We start from the raw sequence: 19,579 nt of genomic DNA, 5'->3' as shown, positions 1-19,579 counted from the left end.
ATGTTTATGCTGACATTTTCTTGACAAAAACCAATTTAAACCAACTCAACTAATTTTTTTGTGAGATGTCTTTGTAATAATCTATAATAAAGGGTTTATGTAGTGCTTCAAGATGGAAGAAGAGGATAAGTCTTCCTCCAAAAAGAAGAATGAAGATAGGTAATCTTCTTTACATTTTTTCAACCCCCATTCTATCTCCATAGTTTAGGTCTAAACTTTGTTTCTTTTTTATGATTTTTGTTGGCAAAAACGTTTAGAACATTCCAGACTTAGTCAAAAATTGTAAGAAAATGAATTGGCAAATAAAAAACTTCTCTATTGTTTATTAACCGTATTAATTAATTCGTAAAACGTCCCTTTAAAAATGAGGATGACCACGGATGACCATCCCGGCGCTCCGGAAATGTCCGGAGCAAAAAGTGCCGTTTTTGTGCCCCGAAACACTAAAAGATTTCCCAGCATAGCTCCCATTGCTTCAAAAATTGTGAGTGTTTGATATAGGCTCTATTAATATCTTTAACAATCTATCTCTAATTTACAATATTTCGTTCACCATCAGGGGCCACTCACATACATATCGATTTTCCCACGCTTAGCGTCATTTTGACGCTAGATACAGCCATGCATGCCGCATAATAGACCTTTTTGCCTTTCCATCCCGCCATATTGAATTGTATGCAAAAATTATGGTGGCCGAATTGCCGTGGTGAAATTCCCTTAGAAAGTATGCAAAACATATGCAAAAAGAAAGTACTTACATGCATAATTAGCATTATATTAAAGTGTAATCTTGTAGAAGAAAGATTAAATTTGCTTCTTTTGAAAACTAGAAATAATCAAATTCGCCCACTTCTTAGAACAAGCACTTCAAAAAACCATAACATTAGACATAAACTCAAGGTGAAAAATCACCCACGAAGGTACAAAAATAATCCTTATTCTGCTGACGGTAAATTATTCTCCTGGGAATAGAACCGCCAAACGATCAAATCAAAACATCGATCTGAACCCGCTGTGTAGTACCCACTTAGTCGAAGTGCTTGGGGGGTCAACAAACAGGGAGTGACACAAATAATTGACAAGGTAGAGTTCAGTTCTTACAACTATTTCTTCTTCTTCATGAAAGACGTCTGCACTCTCTGCCAAGCTTGCAACTAAGAGGCTTTTGCCTCGCTCAACATAAACCTATCAAGGTAGGTCACTACACCTCTCCTTTCCTTCGGGTATTTACATATGTACAGTGCCTTCGCTATTGGCGGTTCTCAGTCCAAGGCATAGATTTTATATACATTAATGACTACTTTATAACTCGTAGTCATCAAGATAACGTGGCGCTTTTCGTCGTCTTTTCAGTCCTGAATTTTTACGGTCAACGTCCTCAACGTCTTCCATCTCACTCTCTCCTTCTCGATACGGAATCGTGTCACTTTCGCTCCCCGAAGATGTGTCGTCCACGGGGCGGTCGTCGGGCAATGGTGGATTAATATCGTTATCATAGCGACGATGACGAAACGGAAAATCATCATCCGAGTCGGCGTCGACGTAATTTCGTGTTGGTGCGCGTCTGAAAAACGGATCGCGCTCATGGACTTTCTTGAACTTGTTTGCTGCACGGGTAACAAATTTGCCTTTCGATGTTTCGGCGGTGAGCATATAACCTTTCTTTTTCACCACAGTCAATGGTGATGGGTCGAAAGGAGTCTTGACGGTAGACTTCTTTTGAGGGCGAAGGACTTTGTCCCCTAGGTCGATGTCAATGGGCTTCGCGTGTCGTCGTTGGTCATGGTATTTGGCCATGGCGGCCTTGTAACTTGTATCTTTCTCGAGAACGGATCGATCTTGTTCCTTCTTTTTCATCATTGGAACAGAGGTTGCAATTTGTCGATTGAACAACATCTCCGCTGGTGACTTTCCAGTGGCTGAATGAGGAGTCGCCCGGTACGAAAGAAGATATCTGTGAACCGCTTCTTTTGGGTCCTTGTGTTCGACATAGGCGGTGTGGGCTACCTTCTGAAGCATCTTCATGAAGTTTTCTGCCAGCCCATTCGACGAAGGTTGTTCTGGTGTAATCGGCTGGTGTTTAAAACCTCGCTTCTTTGCGTAATTTGTAAAGTCGTGCGAGTTAAAAGGCGGACCATTGTCCGTCTTGACCTTCTCTGGAATGCCATGAGTTGCCAAAATTCGGTCGAAATGAGGTACCACCGTGTCGGCGGCGGTAGAATCTAGCACAGCCACTTCTGGAAATCGAGAGTATTCGTCAATGAGAAGCAGGAAATAGTAATCTTTGGCGATTGGGCCCTTGAAGTCCGAGGCAATGTGTCTCCAAGGTCCTTCTGGCAATTTCGTCGTGATGAGCGGCTGATGCTTTTGTTGAGGTGTAGCGGCTAAGCATGCATGACAAGATTTTACAAAGTTCTCCACAAGCTTGTCCATGTTGGGAAACCAAACTTTCGATCGGAGATAACGCTTCATTTTCGATGCGCCTTGATGCCCCTCATGAGCGAGAGCTATCACGTCAGGCTGCAAACTTTCCGGAATAATGAGTCGTTCTCCTCGTAAAACGACTTGTCGTGCAACTGAAAGTTCGTCGAATACGTGTCGGAACGGCTGTAAGTCGTTTGCATTCTTCGGAATGTATCCTTTCTCAAGGATGCAAAATTTCAAGCGGGCGAGCTGGTCATCGGCGTTCGTTGCTTTTCGAACCATGTCGAAGGTCATAGCGTCGGGAATATCGTCGTCGATGATAGCATTGATGTGGAAGGTTTCCTCACTGGCTTGCATCTTCTGTTGTTCAGTGATGGGCAATGGATGTCGACTGTTGTAATCTGTCGGATTGGTGCTTCCCTTTTCATACTTTACGGTCATACGGTACTGTTGTAACTTCAATCGGTGATTCTCGATGCGAGCTGGGGCTTGTCTTCGTTGATTATTGTACAATGAGACCAGCGGCTCATGATCAGTTATTGTGTCGAATTTCATTCCGTGGAGATACATTCGGTTGGTCGTGACGCCGAAAAGGATAGCTAAGCTTTCACCCTCGATCGGAGCATAGCGTTGTTCTGTCTCTGTTAGCGATCTACTCGAGTAGTTGATTGTTTTGTAATGTCCAGTATCGGGTTCCTTTTGAAACAATGTGGCGCCAATACCCTTCGGTCCTCGGTCAACTACAAGCTTCGTCTTTCGATCGGGTGCCCAGGGTGCTATTACTCGGTTGCTACATAAACCCTCTTTCAGTTTGTCGAATGCGTCCTGACAAGCTTGATCCCAGTGGAATGGAACTTTCTTACGCGTTAGATTTCTTAACGGTGCTGTAATGTCACTGTAAGTCTCTGGCTCTCCAAACATAAAGAGGGCGTTATATTGACACATCTGCAAGAAACTTTTTACTTCCGCTGCGTTGGTTGGTGGTGCGAGTCTGACGATAGTCTCTACTTTCGATGGATCTGCAGACATACCTTCGCTGGAAAACTTATACCCAAACCAAATAACTTCTGGAGCACTCCACACACATTTCTCTCGTCTAAGTGTTAAGCCGAGGGATTGTAATCGATCAAGTAGAGCACTCAAATGGAGGTCATGCTCATGCTGGGTCTCTCCGTAAACTAGCAAATCGTCTTCAATCTGTTCCACACCAACGAGGTCTACAATACTTTGCCGCAAACGCTCGTGGAACTCTTGACTGGCAGGTCCAGCACCCATGACAAGACGCTTAAATCGGTAGATGCCTTCGTGCGTGTAAAAGTTTGTAAGTTCTTTCGATTTCTCACCGAGTGGCATTTGATGAAATGAATGTTTCATGTCCAGCTTTGTGAATACTTTGGCGCCGTTAAGCTTGTGACGCAAGGAATGGACAGTCGGTACGGGAATATGGCTTTCTTTGATGGCAATATTTGCGTGACGCATGTCTAAATTCATGCGTATCTGCCCGGATGGTTTCTTTGTAATGACAACGTTCGAGATCCAGTCGAGGTTAACACTTGGGTCTAACGGGCCTTCGATGATGTCATTGTCTCTAAGTTCTTTGAGATGGCTCGTGACTTGTTTTCTGAAAGCGAACGGTATCGGCCGCTCCTTCTGTATCATTGGTTTGATCGATCCGTCTATATCAAAGTTTATTTCTGATTTATTGAACTTGCCGATTCCCTCAAAGATAGGTTGATGCTTGTCGATGATTTCAGTCACTGAAGTTGGGACTTTCTCTGGTTCGTTGATGTGGTATACTGGCGTTTCCGGATCATTGGCGTCTCTGCGGCCTTCTGGGTGAATCTCCAAGACACCGAGCTCTAACGATGCTTCTAAACCTAAGAGCGGTTCCGTGTGGTTTCCTTCTATCACGTAAACGAGTTGCTCGGCTGTTGCTCCACTGCTAGTGGTCAGTTCGATCTTTGCCCTACCCTTCACTCGCAGCAGGTCTTTAGTACCATACGGGCGGAGCTTCACTTTCGATTTATACAGTCTGGTCGTGTTGGCAAACTTGCGAAAGTCTTTTTCTGGGATCAGAGTCTTTCTGCATCCGGAGTCGACTCTCATTTTCAAACACGTACCATTGGCTTCCACATCGATCATTTCAATTTCATTTTGGTCATTCACCAGAGGATGAAGTTCACGGTCAAAATGCGACCCATCAGTTGTTCATCGTCCGAATCACTCGATTCGTCAAGGGCATTAACATCTGTTTCTGGTGCACCAGGACATACTGGCGATTTTGCAAAATGGTGCTTCTTCTTGCAATCATTGCAACGTTTCCCTTTTGCGGGACACTTTCCTTTTGAGTGGGCTTTCCGACGTTCATATCCGCAAAAGTCACAAATTTTTGGGGAACTTTCGGTTTGCTTTCCCCTACCGATCGAATCTCTCGTGATGTTCGGTTTCGGTGGGTCTGGTCTTCTTGGTCCTCTTCTACTGCCGATCCAGTTAACATTCTCCTGTTTCTCAATGTTTTGCGCTTGTGTCGATGATGATTCTAGCGCTATTCCGTATTTAACGAAATCATCGAAATTTGCACCCTCCGCGAGGGCATGTTTCCTGAGCTTATTGTTATTCGTCTGCATCGTCATGGCGTCGCGAGCGGCTTTCTTTGCAGTGTAGGTGGCGAAATTGCATAGCTTTGCTTGATCCAAAACTTTTGTGTACCATTCGGTGAACGGCATCTGCCCTTGTGGCATCTCGTTAAAAAGTTTAAATACCGGGTAAACTTCGTTTATCTGTCCCTTTAAGGAATTTCTGATTTTGTCAATTGCGGCTGCGTATGTATCTTCTGTCGTCACCTTTCCTTCGTGCTCGAAAAACGTAATCATTTCGTCTCCACCCCAGAGTTGCAAAAGAGCTTTCTTTTTCTTATCTTCGTCAATGTCCTCCGTATCAAAAATCATGTTTGCTCTCTTGATATATTTATCGAACGAATCGAGGGCGGCACCCGCGTCTTGTGGGCGTTTGAAGGTTGGGAGGGCGGAATAGAGAGCGCCTCTGGCGGCCATATTGGATTTGACTTATCGAGACAAAATGTGGCTGGTTCGATCGGAAGCAAGCGTAACTTGGAATTTTTCTCTGGAAACTCTGGAAACTACAAGAGTCTATTTTAGGTTGTTGATCATCTGGAACTGGGTAACATAAGTCTATTCGTCGCCAATGTAGTACCCACTTAGTCGAAGTGCTTGGGGGGTCAACAAACAGGGAGTGACACAAATAATTGACAAGGTAGAGTTCAGTTCTTACAACTATTTCTTCTTCTTCATGAAAGACGTCTGCACTCTCTGCCAAGCTTGCAACTAAGAGGCTTTTGCCTCGCTCAACATAAACCTATCAAGGTAGGTCACTACACGCTGAATGCGTGACGTCATAATTACTGCTTTCAGTACCGTAAATTGGTCTAATGTCGACATCCGTCTTGTAATTTCGACACCCTTCTTTAGAGATAGGAACAATAGAAACTGGGGAAGGTCGGAATCGCTGATTGACTTTGATTAGCGCGATTAGAGAAAAAATCTTTAGTCTACCAGTGATTTCGACCTTCTTATTATTCCTATCTATAAAGAAGGATGTCGAAATTACAAGACGGATGTCGACATTAGACCAACTTACGGTAGTAGTTTTGAAAGTTGATGTGTGTACTCTGTCTTTGTGGAATTTTTTAATGGCATGAAAACAGAATATGTAATGTCTTTAAGAACAAATTCCTAAAAGGCTTTTGTTGTTCGGTAAATATTTCTTTTTGGGTTAAGAAATTCCATCTTTTATTGTTCTAATGATTATAACATTTATTTATAAGACGCTTTGTTGTCTTTTTGGACCTACCTCCGGGTGCCCCGGTGGAGGTCCTATAAATTAACCCATGTCCGTTCGTTCGTCCGTCCGTCCGTCCGTCTGTTACCAGCTTTTCTCAGGATTGGCTCATTAGTTTTTTCTGATTTTTTGCACAATGATGCAAAATGGCAATGCCCAGAACGTGACGGAGCCCGATTTTCGAGAAAAAATTTATTTGGGCAAATTTGGGCCAAAAACTACCTAAAAATAGGGTTTTTTGGACTGTGTGCAAAATCCTGTCATTACTTTTTCCTGATTTTTTGTACAAAGATGGAGGGCAAGATTCTCTAAAGAATGGCTGAAATGGTTTTTCCCGGAAAATTCTTATTCGCTTTAAAAAACGGATTTTCGTATTTTGAGGGAAATTCCCTTTAACCAAATAAGAAAATATAGCTTTTAACAATGTTGACTCATTATTTTTTTCTGATTTTTTGCACAATTATGCAAAATGGCAATGCCTAAAATGTTGCGGAGCCTGATTTTCGAAAAAAAATATATTTGGGCAAATTTGGGCCAAAAACTGCCTAAAAATAGGGTTTTTTTTACTTTGTGCAAAATCCTGTCATTACTTTTTTCTGATTTTTTGTTCAAAGATGGAGGGCAAGATTCTCTAAAGAATGGCTGAAGTGGTTTTTCCAGGGAAATTCTTATTCGCCTTAAAAGACGGATTTTCGTATTTTGGGGAAATTCCCTTTAACCAAATAAGAAAATATAGCTTTTCTCAATGTTGACTCATAATTTTTTTCTGATTTTTTGCACAATGATGCAAAATGGCAATGCCCAAAATGTGACGAAGCCAGATTTTTAAGGAAAATTATTTTGGGCAAAAAACAGCTTAAAAGGTTTTTTGGGCCTTAATGGTTCAAGTGATTTTCGTATTTGGGGAAATTCCTTTTTACCATTTTACATTATTCAACACACAAGCTTTATTTTTCCATTCTGAATTTTTGTACAATTATTGTCACTTTTTTCTTATTTTCATCTGATGTTAATCATTTGGTAGGTCCATTCAGCATGTTGCTTGTTAATCTTTGTGTAAACTTGCATATGTTTTGCATATTTTCCAACTAAATCCAACCACGGCTTTTTCGTTCCTATATTTTTGCATACAATTCAAGATGGCAGATGGAAAGGCGAAAAGGTCTATTACTGTATCATGCATTGTGTAACAGGAAGAACCTTATAAATAAAACTACTCAAAGAAATTTTCATAAAATAAAAGTAAAAATATTTCTTATATTCATTAATTATTTTGTGTCACTATTAATATTATGATAATCGTTTATTCATTTTTTCTTTAGTTCTGTAATAATTTTTCAGTTTCTTCTAGGTTCCCCATTGTAATTAGAGAAATCTTTTTTTTTTTGTAAGGGGTTATCCTGCTGTGTTGCAGCGAAAATATATTCAATTCAATTCAATTCATATTTTAAAAATTATGCATGGCTGTATCATTGTTTTTATGCTGGAGTACATAATTAGTCAACATGGCTGCCTCTTTAAAAAAAGGTCCAATAAAGTGGAAGCAATTCAAAAGTTTTTCTTTCGCAAAACTTTTTATGAATTGCTTCCACTTTATGGGATGCATCTTTGTAAGTTTCATTATATTTTGATCATTACTTTTTGAAATATTTGTCATCAACGATTTATAAGACAGCATAATAAACAGTTGGGTTTTTAAGATAAAAACGACAATTTTTTCAACGATGAAATGCTGAATCTGCAAAATGTGTTGTCCTTTTAAGTGCAAAAATGTTAGAGGTGTTTGAAAATAGTAAAATTGCATTGAGAAAAAGGTTTTTCAGATTTTTAAAAGTGATTTTTTCAAATTTTCATTGCTCAATAACATGAAAAGTTCTAAAATAATATGTTAAAAGATCCTGCATTGATGCCGAAATACAGCCAGAAAGAGATACCAAAACCCCGTTGTAAATTTGTTTACATATGACTCGATTTTGCTATCTGCATTTACTTACTTTTGGTTACTTTTGGTTGTCTTCGAGCTTCATGCTCTGGCAAGAAACTTTCTGCTTCACACCACAATGCTGCATCCATCAAACCTGAATAAAGGAAGGATGTCGGCAGCTAAACAGTTTTCATGTCAAGAATGGAGTTAGAGTCGGCTCTCCTGCACCCTGTTTAACCATGAATCTGTGGCTCATCTGGGATCGAACTGAGGTGCCTGTCTAGAGAGTTTTTGAACTTTTCGACTGTAACATTCTTCATATCTCTAATACTCTTGGGCATTGAATTGAATAACTTAGCACCTTGCACAACAAGCGTGCTATCATGTAGTTTTGAACTATGGGTGCGAACACACATCCTTCCCAATCTTGGGAGTTCCTTGAATTGAAATTTATTGTTGATGTTTGGAACCAGATTTTCAGCTATTTTCCATGTATACAGGATCCGATATCTCTCCCTTCTTCTTTGAAGTGAGTAAAGTTTTAGCTTTTTCAGACAATCCCAATAGTTTTTTGGAGTGCCAGTTATTCTTTCGAGAAATGATTTTTGGATTTCTTCTAATCTTTGGGTAGAACTGACAGCACTTGGACTCCATAGGACTGAGCAATATTCAATGACTGGAATAACCAATGATTTGTAAAGAGTAATCATTAGTTGGGGTAAACGCGAAGAGAAAGTCCGCAGAATCCAGGAAATCAAGTTTTTTGCTTTCTCAATGACTGAATTTATTTGATGTGTAAAGACAGCATCATCTGACATTAGTACTCCCAGGTCCTTCAAAAATTTCTTCCTTTCGATATTTTCTCCTGAAGGGGATTTGTAGTGAGTTTGGTTTTTTATTTCTTCATCTGGACCATAGCGTAGAAGTTCAAACTTTGTGTCATTTAGTTTCATGTTGTTTTCTTCAGTCCAGTCATAGACTTTTTCTAGTTCTTTTTGAAGAATTTCAACATCCTTTGTGTTTTTGATTGATTTGGTGGCACGTGTATCATCAGCAAATGATTTCAATATACAGTACAGTACTTTTTCATCAATGTCACCAATCAATATTAGAAATATAAGAGGTCCCAATACACTGCCTTGAGGGACTCCTGAAATTACTTTCTGGGCTTTGGACTTGACACCATTTACTATTACTGTTTGATATCTTTCAGTAAGGAATGATTCAATCCATCTGTGGATTGGTCCGGATATACCCAATTGCTTTAATTTCCCAAGTACAACTGCATGATCGACTTTGTCGAAAGCCTTTGAGAAATCAAGGTAAACAACATCTTCATTCAAACCCTCATCTAATGTAATATGTCAAGAATGAGGTCGTGTTGCTCGAGAAGCTGACTAAGGCAGGATCTCCCACTTCTGAAACCATGTTGGTTTGGATTGAAAAGGTCATTGTTGTTCATGTGATTTACAATATGATTTCTCAATATTTTCTCGAAAATTTTTATCACATGCGAGGTGAGTGCAACAGGTCTGTAGTTGGCAGCCAGAGATCTGCTTCCTCCTTTGTGAATTGGTGTTATGGTGCATTTTTTCAGTTCAGTTGGAACAAGACCTATTTCTAGGCTTTTCTTCCAGAGTAAACACAGTGGAACGGATAACTCATCTTTGCATTTTTTGAGAAACATAGCTGGAAATCCATCAGGTCCTGCAGAAGATGATGGAGACAGCTCATTTATTGCTTTAACGATGGAGTCTTCTGTTATGTTAATCTCATCAATCTTGACGTTTGTTTTGTCTTGGTTAGGTTGTGGTTGTGGTTGCTTTGGTTTACTGAACACTTTAGCATATTGGTCGGCTAAGAGATCAGCCATTTCTTTGCTTCTTTGTGTAAGTTCTTCATTGCAATTTAATAGGGGTCCGATATTAGAGCGAATTTTCGATTTCTTTTTTGCATAGGTAAAGAAATATTTTGAATTCTTTTTAATTGAGTCAATCACTTTGCTTTCCACGTGACGCTTTGACTCATTAAAAGATTTTTGAAGTTTTTTGTCAATTTGTAAAAGTTCATCTTTTATCTTGTCTTTCTTGGATTTGGAGTTGGTGTGTAAAAGTTTTTTTGTAATTTTTCTTCTTCTTTTTGTAAGAGAGTGACGGTATCTCTCAGCTTTTGATTTTGTTTTTGATGTGGTCTTGGCCTTCACAGGAACTCTGCTTTCGCATATTCTGTAGCATATGTTGTTGAAGGTTTCCAAAATAACATCTGGGTCTTCAGTATCGAACTCACTTGGCCAGTTGACATATTTGAGATCATCTTTAATAGTTTCCCAATCAATGTCATCAGCAAAATAATTCAGTGTGTTGAATTTTGTGCGTGGCTCTTGTTGATCGTCGTCCAGAAAGGAGTTTTGAACTTTCAGAGTTGTTGATACTAGTACAATTTCGTGATGTGATGTGCTTTGCAATACAGACAGGTACTGTTGTGTAGCTGTGTATTATTTGTTCGTTGTTAGTGAAAACAAGGTCTAATGTATTTCCGTCCTTGTGTGTTGGCAAATCGATATATTGTGACATGAAGAATTCGTTGCAAAACTGATTCAAAGAGTTTAGAATAAGACGGTCGTTGATAGTACATCCTGATTTTGGAAGGCCCTCAGGCCAAGTTGCTTTTGGAAGGTTGAAATCACCTCCAAAAATGATATTTGGTACGGTTTCTAACTTTGAAAGTGCATTTTTTACACCATTGATAGGAATGATAAAATAATTTGCGGTTGAAGGATTACCATTTGCTTTGTCGTCAGGTTGTCGGTAGACTACCAGGATAGCCAGATTTTCGATGCTTGAGTATAGGCAAAGAAGTTGTACACTGGGCGCGAAGTGAGAATAGATTTTTTCGCATGAAGCTGCAATATCATCCCTGACATAACAACAAACTCCACCAGTAAATCTGCCTCTAGATTTCTTCTTTCTTGTTGAATCACATCGGAAGGGAGTGAAACCTTCTACTTTAAGTTCTGCGTCTTTATGGTTATATAACCAAGTTTCTGACAATCCAACAAAAAGTTGGTTTTCATTACAAACATTATCTTTAATAAAGGGAACTTTGCTGGGTACTGTTTGTGGACAAAGCCCTTGTATGTTAAAAAATGCAAAGCTATTCACTACTGGAATGTTTGCATTGGGTTGAATGGTAGTTGAGGGATTTGAAATGGTGGTCTGAGCGGTAGTCCTTGTGGGGGTATCAGATGAGTCTGTTGTGGAGGTATTTGGTGAGTCTGTTGTGGAGGTATTTGGTGAGTCTGTTGTTGAGGTAATTGATGAGTCTGTTGTAGGTTTTGTACTTGAAATTGAATGTCTTGGATTTTCTGTCCCAGTGTTTCCAGAATTTCTTCCTTCAACAGACGAATCATATCTAAAAAATGACCAGGCTCTTGTTTGTTATTGTTTGATTGTTTGTTATTGTGCGCTACACTACTTTTCACAGTTGGAGGTTGTCTTTTTGTTCCTTTTACATGAGCAAAACGACAGGATTCTGAAAAGCATTCTCCTTTCCGAAGGGAATCTAAACACATTTTTGGATGAAAGTCCTTGCATTTAGTTCCAAGGTTACATCCTCTTGGTTGCCTTGTTCCATGTTGTGTGAACTTGCGACACATTTTAGGGTGAGTGTAGTTGCATTCCTTTCCTTTTAGGCCATGCTTGCATGTTCCACTTTTGTAAAATTTGCAGATTTGGGATTTCTTTTCATTATCTTTGATTTCGCCTCTTCTTGTTTTGTTGGTTTCGTCATCTTCACTTTGTTTACCAGCAGAGAAATTATAATCAGATGACTGGTCAATGTCGACAACATCAACATCAGTTGTTGAATCGGTTGTGACTGTAAGGGTTGTATCCTGAGCTTCAGTATTTATTGGATGATGGTTGTTCTGAGTTTGGGATGTACTTTTTGTACGTTTTTTACGCTTACTATTCCCTTCTTCATCACTTGGAATGGTAGTAACTTTACAGGGATCGCAAATGTAAAACATTCCTGGTAGATTTAGAGGGTTGACCAAGGTTTTGAAGACATCCGCATCTAAAGGTTGGTTGAAATCATTTGTAGCAATTGATGCAAGATTTAACCAACAAGGTTTGTGGACCCCTTGGCCACAAATGGCACATTCGAGAATCGGCTGATACGATACCTTCTTTTGCAAACTGAACAATTGTCTGGAAGAAGGTTTTGGATTTTACAGGTTATCAGGTGTGATAACGCCTTCTTTGTTTTATCCTCGAAATGCTGTATTTTTAAAAATTCTGCAGTCTCTTTCAGCAATTCAACCTTCTCTTTGTATATGTCCTTTTCAATCTGTGCTACACTTTTGCCAAATTGATACTTTCGCAAACAAGATTTCACTGCTTTAGATGAAGTATTCAGACATAATTCAGCAATTAAGTCTTCTATTTCTGACTGATTTTCTTCAACTTGAGATAGCTTTTCTGTTTCACTAACACTTTCAGGGGTTAGGGACCGCGAAAGACGGGGGTAAAATGGTTGGAATCGACCAAAATGTTGTTTTTAGGTTTTAGACCACCTATAACCATGGGATAAGTTTTAGAAGCATTCTTATCATTAAATAAATGTCCTGTAAAAGTTTGGTGGCCATAACTTTATTTTTTATGAAAATATGAGCAATTTTGTAAAATTTTGAATGGCAGACGACCTACCAACAGAAAATTGGATTTAGACAGGTGAGCGCGTCCTCAAACCCCCATGATGTTATACATTTTTGGAACTGGAAGAGATCAGCGCTGTTTGTTTTTTTTGTCTCATTGACCCAATCAAATCCTACAAAAAATTATTCAGTTTTTTCTGGGAAAAAGCCACTTTTGAGGGCTTTAGCTGTCCTCCCCGGCATTAAGACAAAGATAATATGAAATTTCAACCTTTTTTACATATTCTTTGTTAATAAAAATTAACATTTTCAACCGCGCTCTGCTGTCTTTTTTGGCTCAAAGTTTATTGGTATTGGAGAAATTCTACAGAATTGTCGAGCGCGTGTTTGTTTACAATTCGAAAGTTCAAAGTCCACGGAGAGTGACAATCTGCCAGCTCTCCGGCATACAGGATATTTTCGATTCATTCGTACGGCAAACGAGAATTTTGAAAAAGAAAATTGATGAAAAATTAAAACTTTGTCTTGAGAACCTTCGTGCCAAGTTTCAATGTTATAGCATTAATAGAAGTAAAGTTATTGCAAAAAATGTATTTTTCGACATAACCCCCGGATTTTCACTTTTAAACCTATTTAACTATGATTTTTACAAAAATCCTCGAAAATCGTTCCAAAAAAAGGGTCATTTTCAGGAGATAGAAAATTTCATATCTCGAGAACGGCTAGGCCGATTTTGATGAATGACCCCTCATTTTTTTTCTTTTTTGATGCTCTTTCCAATGAGCATGGTTTCAATGCGCTAAAAACAATTTGAAAAAATCATTGCGGTCCCTACAGGGGTGTTCTCAGTCAATCCTATTTCCAACAAAAACTAGTTGAAAACAAAACTAAATGAGGCACAGTGGGCCTACTTATCGCAAGGGTGTCAAATACCACGTGTTCAATAATAAAATCTACTTTTATTTCCAAAAACGGCAATAATTGCCGAAAACGGCAATTTTCATTTATTTACTTTTTTATTTTTGATTCAGCATTTCATTCAGCATTTCACCGTTGAAAAAATTGCCGTTTTCGGCAATAACTGTCGAAAAGAGCAATAATTGCAGTTTATATCTTAAACACCCGACTGATAAAGCAATTTTTTCCTAAATTCTAAAAAGAAACGAAAAATTTATTTTTTAACACGGACTTATGAAATCTTCATCCTATTCACTTGTTTAGATGCTAAATATCACGCATAAGGCCCCCAGTCTCTTTCGCTTTTGCCTTTACTTAATATGGTAGTTTGGATATGCCTTAAGTTACACAGGTATTTACAGGTATTTTTAAACCTTTCCTTCTTCCATTTCCAAAGTCATGGGATAATTTTTTGGGCACTTTTCTGAAAGTTTCTCAAAAAACTATGACTTAAAAAATATTTTTAGTTTTAAAGATTCTTTTGTATGATATAGAAAGGAGGCCAGTCTCTTATGCTGACAAAGAATTTCTCTAAGATTGTGTTTGCTTGCGCCTGAAGTGAGGAAAAGAAAATTCTTTTCTTTTACTGTGCAAGTAAATGGTGGGAGATACGTTAAAACAATGTCTTTAAAAAAATTTACTGTAGAATTGAATCATAAATTTTCTAATTTTAGTTCAAGTGATGACCAATCAAATTCCTGGTGGGGTGGCTGGGGTCAAGGATGGATTGACTCAGTCAAAGAAAAGGTTAGAGCTTCCTATAATATCTTAAGTTGTCATGTCAGTTGGTTTATCAATTTGTTAGCAATAAAAATAGTTTTATGTTAAAAAGGACTAGACAATATAATAAATAAAGATAATTCCAACAAATTCAGAATAAAGAAAAATCGCTATGTATTAATAAATTGAGCTATATCAAATTTTTTACTATAATATGATTTCTTCATCTGTAATTGTTTGATAAGGATATAAAATAGTATCTGTATATGTATCTGTTTAGTCTGCTTCTACTTTGGAAATGGTCAAGAAAGATTTGAATGAATTTGTTGAAGTAATCCAAGGGGATACATCAGTTGCCATCAATGAAACTGCTGACAAACTCGATGAACATGTTCAACAGGTACACTTTTGATACAATTAAAAGAGAAGATTTAACACATTGATATTGATATTTTTTAATGAATTCTGACAGTAATTTTCCTAAAGATTTGAACATAAACAATTTCTTGATTGGAGCTTTCTCTCCTAAATTCAGAAAGAAGAGAACACAACAAAAGAAAAGGATGATTCGGGGGATACAATGAATACAACAGAACTTGTGACACAAGGAGTGAAAGGTCTTTAATTTGTGTTTGTGTCTTTTTATGTCATTATTTTTCTGCTCACAATCAATACAATACATATATACATTCTATTTAAATTTTTCGTAAACAAGGAAGCCTTCTTTCTAAATTGTCATGATCTAATAGGCCATAAATTATATATGCTTAGTATGTTTTTAACCAGACAATCTCAATCGAAGGGGATCGACGATCCTGAAGATTGGGGTAATATTTGATTCAGATTCAATTGCGTTCATAAATCGAGTTTCAATAGTTCAATTGCATTTGATCTGGTTCGATTTTGTTCGATTAGTTTGATCATCAATCCCATTCGATTGAGATTGTCTGGTTTCAAGTCCACCAATAAATATAAATTTGATGTTTATTATTCTCAAGATAACACATCACAATTACATGTGTGGAAATAGTATATTTTTATCTTTTCTAAGAGTGATATGTGACTTTGTATGTATTGTTTATTTAGACGCTTTCTTTTTTATTAGGGTTATCAAAGGTCTTACATTCAATGTCTGAATTGATGTCCATACAAGAACCTGATGATTCTAACGAAGAATTCATCACATTAGCTGAAGGCTCCTTCTCCCTTCAAGGTTACAATAGAAAACAGGTCAATTTAATTTTCAAGTTAGTTTTACAGAAAATATAAATAATAATCGTTTCTGTGCATTGACACAGATTTTTCACGTCAATTCACTTAAAAGTTCAACAAAATTTAAATCTTTTTTAGGAAAAATTGCATATGCTTCAAACAGATCCAGGAACATACTGCAATGAGCCTGAAGGTGAATTTCAATTCGTTCTTTTCACATTATTTGAAAAGTAAAATTACTGTTAGTAACAGAAAAGTGTTGTCTGACAATTTTTTATGCTTTCAAAACCAGTTGAGAATTCTTGTGTTATCATGCTCCTGTAGAATCTCTATAAGCTACAATGGGAAGGGCCTTATTAATTTTTTTTTCTCGTTTTATTGCCTTATAGGAAGTTTCAATGATTGGTTAGAGGTGTTTTCCCTTGATGAACACAAGGAAGACATGTCAAATCTTTTAACACAAAATTCCGCTGTTCGAGCGGTGTATTCAAAATTGGTAATACTAATTTAAGAATAGATTTAAAGACTGAATTGTTTTGACTGAGAAAACTTTGTTTTTCTTGTTCAATCTATTTTTATATCAAGAAATAAAGAACTAACTTACAATTGCTACGTGGTGTTTCTTGCTGGCACAATCTTCAAGCAATATTTTATTTTATATAAATGATGAAAACCTGTGTACTCACACAAGTCATTGATAAGATTTTTATTTTATGAAAGGTAGCTGTTATTGAACCTCTTTGAAACTAAATTTTTATAGGTTCCAGATGTGTTATCACACACTGCATTTTGGCAACGTTATTACTTCAAAGTTTTTGAGTTGGAGACTGAAGAGAGAAAACGTGAAGAATTATTGGAACGTGCAAAGAAATCAACAACTCATGATAATGGTGATGAAAGTGATGATGGGGGCTGGGGTGATGATGACGATGGTATGGATATGTTTTTCTTTCAGGTTTTTTTTTGTCATGACTTCTCACTTTCAGAAGTCTTAAATCATAGTCTTTGATTGAGTTTATATCTTTTTATTTGTCTTAAGACTTTTTTGTTCCTTATTGATATGAGGTAGGAAATAATCCAGGTGATGTGATTGTGGCAAAAGTTGACAAAAGTTGGTATGGGCTACAATCCTTCAAGAAATATTTGAGACAAATGGGAAATTCCCCAGGAAGTTTTGAAACCACAATCGATTTGTAAGTGCTCTAAAGTAGGTTCGAAGGGTAGAGTTTTAACTCTGAGTTTTAACGCTAGACTTAAGACTTAAGAAATATTCGATTAAATTAAAGAGATAGCCCAAAATTGGCTTTTTCGCCCAAACTTTAAATCTCGAAAAACGTCAAAATAACCGGAATTCTCAATATATTTCTTGAAAGATTGTAGATTATCAGAATCTAACTTATTCTATGATAATTTCTTTGTAGATATTGAAGTGGTTTCAACTAGCATTGCTGCAACTTCCACAAAACAAGAAACAAACAAAGAAGAAATACAAAAAACTCCTATAAAAGATGATAAAAATATAACAAAAAATAAAACAACACCAGAAAACATTACCGAGCCATCAGCTTTGCAGATGATGTCTCCACCTGTACAAAACATGCGTGATGAACCGATTAGTTCTGTTGAGATACCTAAATTGGATTTGGATGAACCTAAAGAAACACATTCTTTTGTAGTTAAAGACACCAAACCTGTCGAGATGTCAAAGCCTGTTTCAGAAGCTCCTAAAGAGACTGTTATTCCTGTAGACTTGGATACTAAGAGTGAACCTAAAGCCATGGAAAAATCTTGCGAAACGATAAAAGATGACAAAGAACTTGAAGTTGAAGAAAATTTTGATCAAATTAATTCGGTTATTCCAAAGAAAATTAAAAACAACAGTGATATAACACGTTTAACCCCTGAGCTTGAAAATACAAATAAACCTTCGGAAATTTCTGAAACAGCAAGTGTTAGCTCTTGGATGAGTATTGATGATCAAGATAATATGAAAGTTAAGAAAATCAAAGGTGAACAGACAATTAAAAGTGAGAATTCAAGGCCTGTTTCAGGTATGCAATTTCAACGTTTTTAACCTACATTCTTAAATGTTGAAAACTTGACACTTCTCATATCGGGAATATTTTTACCACCTTCTTTTCATTGAAAGCATTGTACCATCCTTTGTTCAGGCAGACAATACTAATCACAAAATTTTGCTGTTATCAGTCTTATCTTCAAAGATATATTCCTTACAAGCAACAACGTTTTTTTGGATTTTCTTCAAATACTTACAGGCAGAGGATCTGGAAACCCTCCTTAATTTTTTTAATGGTTAAACAAAATTTTATCCCTTCCTTGTTTGGGATGAGAAGATAACATTTATGATGGTCAAAGTTTCTTGATCCTAGCCAAGCAAAATCTCTAATCAGAGTTTTTCGAAACTGGTGCCTTAATGGCGGCACTACCAAATAATAACAGAAAATTTCATTGAATTATAAATTGACCCGGGTAGTTCTACCATTTTAAGGTACCACTTTTCAAGCAAAAAAAGAAGATATAGCTCCGTCAAGGGTAAATAAAGGTCAGTGCTAGATACACATTCTTATTTTTGTAACAGATGGAGGATCAAGCAATTCTAGTGGTGTGTTGATCAATAAAAGTGAAGCTGATGATCTTGACGACGATGATGATTTTGATATTGACCTTGATGAAATTGATGACGTCAATGATGAAGAACTACAAAAAATGGTGCAAAATATCAAAGAGAAATCTGCTAATGGTGGCTTAGAGGTAAAAAGATAGATATTCTTGAGTTGCCATTGAGTATCTTTTTCGTTTTTGGCACATTTAATTGTTGGTTCACTGGAATTTCTATTCTAACAGTGTGTTTTTTCTTTTTGTTTAAAACCAACACTCTTAGTTCCTGCTGGTCACAATGTCGTCACTCCGAAAAATGAGATGTACCGCTATTCAGGGTCTCTTCTTCAGGCTCTGAGAATATCTAACAGGGCCAGACAAGGCTTCAATTTGAGAAGGGTACCTGGGATCTTGTTTTTGCAAGAATTATTTAGCAACTTTGGTGATTTTTTTTCATAATGTTTGTATAAAACACTCATTTTTAGGCAAGAAAATAATCAATTTAACCCTCATTTGCTAAAAGTTAGTTCCTTTAAAGTGTGTTTAACTGATCCAATTTATATTTTGTACAGGATGAAGATGATGACTGGGAGAATTGGGAATGAATGACGTCATTACGATGACAAAAGAAAAATATATCTTTATTCATTATACTTTAATATCAATCTGTCCTATAATTTAAGACTGACCTCTGGTAACTTTTTCGGTTTATCGTTTTTTTCTTAGTTGACATGAATTGAACTCAGAAATACGTCTAAATGTTTTAGATTACGTAGAGCATTTTATTTATCAATTAACATGTTTAGAATGCAGATGTGAATGGTGTGCACCTGAAGCTGACTTAAAGTCGGGCAATAACCTAAAAAAGAACGTTTCAGATTTTAAAACAGCCAGGGACCTACTTTAGATTTTCCAACTCATATATACTTTATTTTTTTATGTTGTTTTTTCGTTGTTTTTAGTGTTATTTTTTTGTAAATAGAAAAAAAAATCTGAATTTAACACTCTTTATAGTATTGCTGCTGATTGTTTCGTTTATCCCTTGTGTTAATGATAAGTGAAATTTTTCAATTTTTGCGGATTTGACCTAATTTGATTGCTCAGAATATTGACGTGAGGCTGTTTTTTTCTAAATGAAATATTTCTTTGCAATCTTTATCAGAAAGCCTTTGTCAGTAAACTACTTCATCGTTTTATTCATCTCAACAAAA

The 19,579-nt window shown here is 37.0% G+C and overlaps 1 protein-coding gene across 1 annotated transcript; it reads left to right on the top strand.

The window, feature by feature from the left end:
• Window positions 1-18: 18 nt before the first annotated feature.
• On the top strand, window positions 19-19,384 carry LOC136797668 (BSD domain-containing protein 1-like). The gene is made up of 11 exons (XM_067054255.1): window positions 19-159; window positions 14,492-14,564; window positions 14,818-14,937; window positions 15,073-15,154; window positions 15,643-15,767; window positions 15,888-15,942; window positions 16,139-16,245; window positions 16,510-16,681; window positions 17,171-17,800; window positions 18,349-18,521; window positions 18,941-19,384. The coding sequence occupies exons 1-11, from the start codon at window positions 113-115 to the stop codon at window positions 18,971-18,973; spliced, it is 1,617 nt and encodes a 538-aa protein (XP_066910356.1). The 5' UTR covers window positions 19-112; the 3' UTR covers window positions 18,974-19,384.
• The last annotated feature ends 195 nt before the right edge of the window (window positions 19,385-19,579 follow it).

This window comes from Clytia hemisphaerica, unplaced genomic scaffold, assembly GCF_902728285.1.
Source record: "Clytia hemisphaerica strain Z4C2 unplaced genomic scaffold, Clytia hemisphaerica genome assembly, whole genome shotgun sequence".
NCBI lineage: Eukaryota > Metazoa > Cnidaria > Hydrozoa > Leptothecata > Clytiidae > Clytia > Clytia hemisphaerica.
This window is presented reverse-complemented; position numbering and strand designations above follow the sequence as displayed.